General features: G+C 42.0%; 1 protein-coding gene across 1 annotated transcript in view; it reads left to right on the top strand.

Annotated features, from left to right (window-relative positions):
* pyya (peptide YYa) overlaps positions 1 to 1,410 on the top strand; it is a 7,578-nt gene extending 6,168 nt beyond the window's left edge. Inside the window, exons 3-4 of the mRNA XM_037089095.1 lie at positions 1,010 to 1,090; positions 1,213 to 1,410. Of these exons, the coding sequence (XP_036944990.1) occupies positions 1,010 to 1,090; positions 1,213 to 1,237 (106 nt within the window). The 3' untranslated portion in view covers positions 1,238 to 1,410. The remainder of the gene's footprint in view (positions 1 to 1,009; positions 1,091 to 1,212) is intronic.

The following is a 1,410-nucleotide window of genomic DNA, read 5'->3' as shown; positions in this document are numbered from 1 at the left end:
GTGATTGCATTTAATAGCCAGGAAAGATCTATTTAAAACATGGTATCTAATGGTATTATATTAAATGTAGGATCCAGTTTTTTGGCCCATATTAGTCAAATTAAAAAAAAACTATACGTTATATAAAATGAGAAGGAATTCCTGGATATGTCCCTTTATCCAAATCTGGATAATTCTGGGTCAAAACCCTTCCCCGTCCAAGTTTCGTGCACATCTGGTGGGTAGTTTTTGTGTAATCCTGCTGACAAGCCAACAAACCAACAGGTGAAACAAAACCGCTTTGGTGGAGGTAACAAGGCAATGAGTCTGTCTCTATGATTGCAGCTCTGTGATGTTCTACTGTAGCACAGCTGTGATAACACCAGCATCCTAAAATGCTCATGAATACAGAATTTTTACCTTCTTGTTTTGTTTTCATTTAAGCATCCTAACAATGTTAATTAGCACTAAACAGAAAGTACAGCTGAGGTATCGGTTGGTTCATTGGTACCTTTATTCTGAACATTAATGATATTGGTGAGCTGAGATGAGTGAGAGGTGAACACTACCCTTGCGCTATATAATCCTGTGTTGTATAATGATGAATACATTCATCTTGAAACATGAATGTTATTTCTTTTGCAGGTCATAAACCAAAGAATTGAACCTATTTATATTTTTAACTGGCTGTTTGCACCCAACAACAGATGTCAACCTCATGGTGGCCTACCATAGATGAAAAGTCAGGGTCATCAAAGTCAACAGACTTCACCCTCGGGGTATCATGTATGTCAAAAGTGTTATGCAAATCCATCAATCGATGTTGAGATATTTAAGATTGTGATTGCAGAGTGTTGACAGTGCTTTCATGAGTCACAGCGCCTGAGGTATGAAGGTGCTCTATTGTCTGGTGGTGTGGCAGCAGATACTACTTTATCATTTGCCAGACAGCAGCGGGGTGAACAGACAGTGTTTTCTTATGTCTTGCCAGTAGCATGGCTAAGAAATGTCTTCCTTATCCTTGTCCCAGGTATGGAAAGCGTTCAGCTCAGGAGGATGTGGTTGCAGAGCTGCTGTTTGGTGGTGACAGCAACAGAGACCAGAGATCAAGGTAAAACCCCCACACTTAAACTGCAGGAATGACCTGTAATGAACACATGTCAGTGTCATTTATCAGAAATAAACTTGACCTTGTACAGTCAATCACACATTCTTCCTTGTGTCCTTCTGCAGATATGACGACTCCTATGTGTGGTGACTCCTCCATGCCAGCCCCCACCCATCATCAGGCATTCCCTCCAGCTGCTTCCCACAATGCACCTGGAGGGGCCAACATGTGCCTCTCACCTCCAACCCCTGAACCCAACGCCAAACAGTGACCATCAGTGACCAGACCACAAGCTCTCTCTGTCACTCTTGTTGCTTTCTCAT

This window comes from Acanthopagrus latus, chromosome 23, assembly GCF_904848185.1.
Source record: "Acanthopagrus latus isolate v.2019 chromosome 23, fAcaLat1.1, whole genome shotgun sequence".
Taxonomy (NCBI): Eukaryota; Metazoa; Chordata; class Actinopteri; order Spariformes; family Sparidae; genus Acanthopagrus; species Acanthopagrus latus.
The sequence above is the reverse complement of the archived record's forward strand: the minus strand, read 5'-3'. Positions and strand labels throughout refer to the sequence as shown.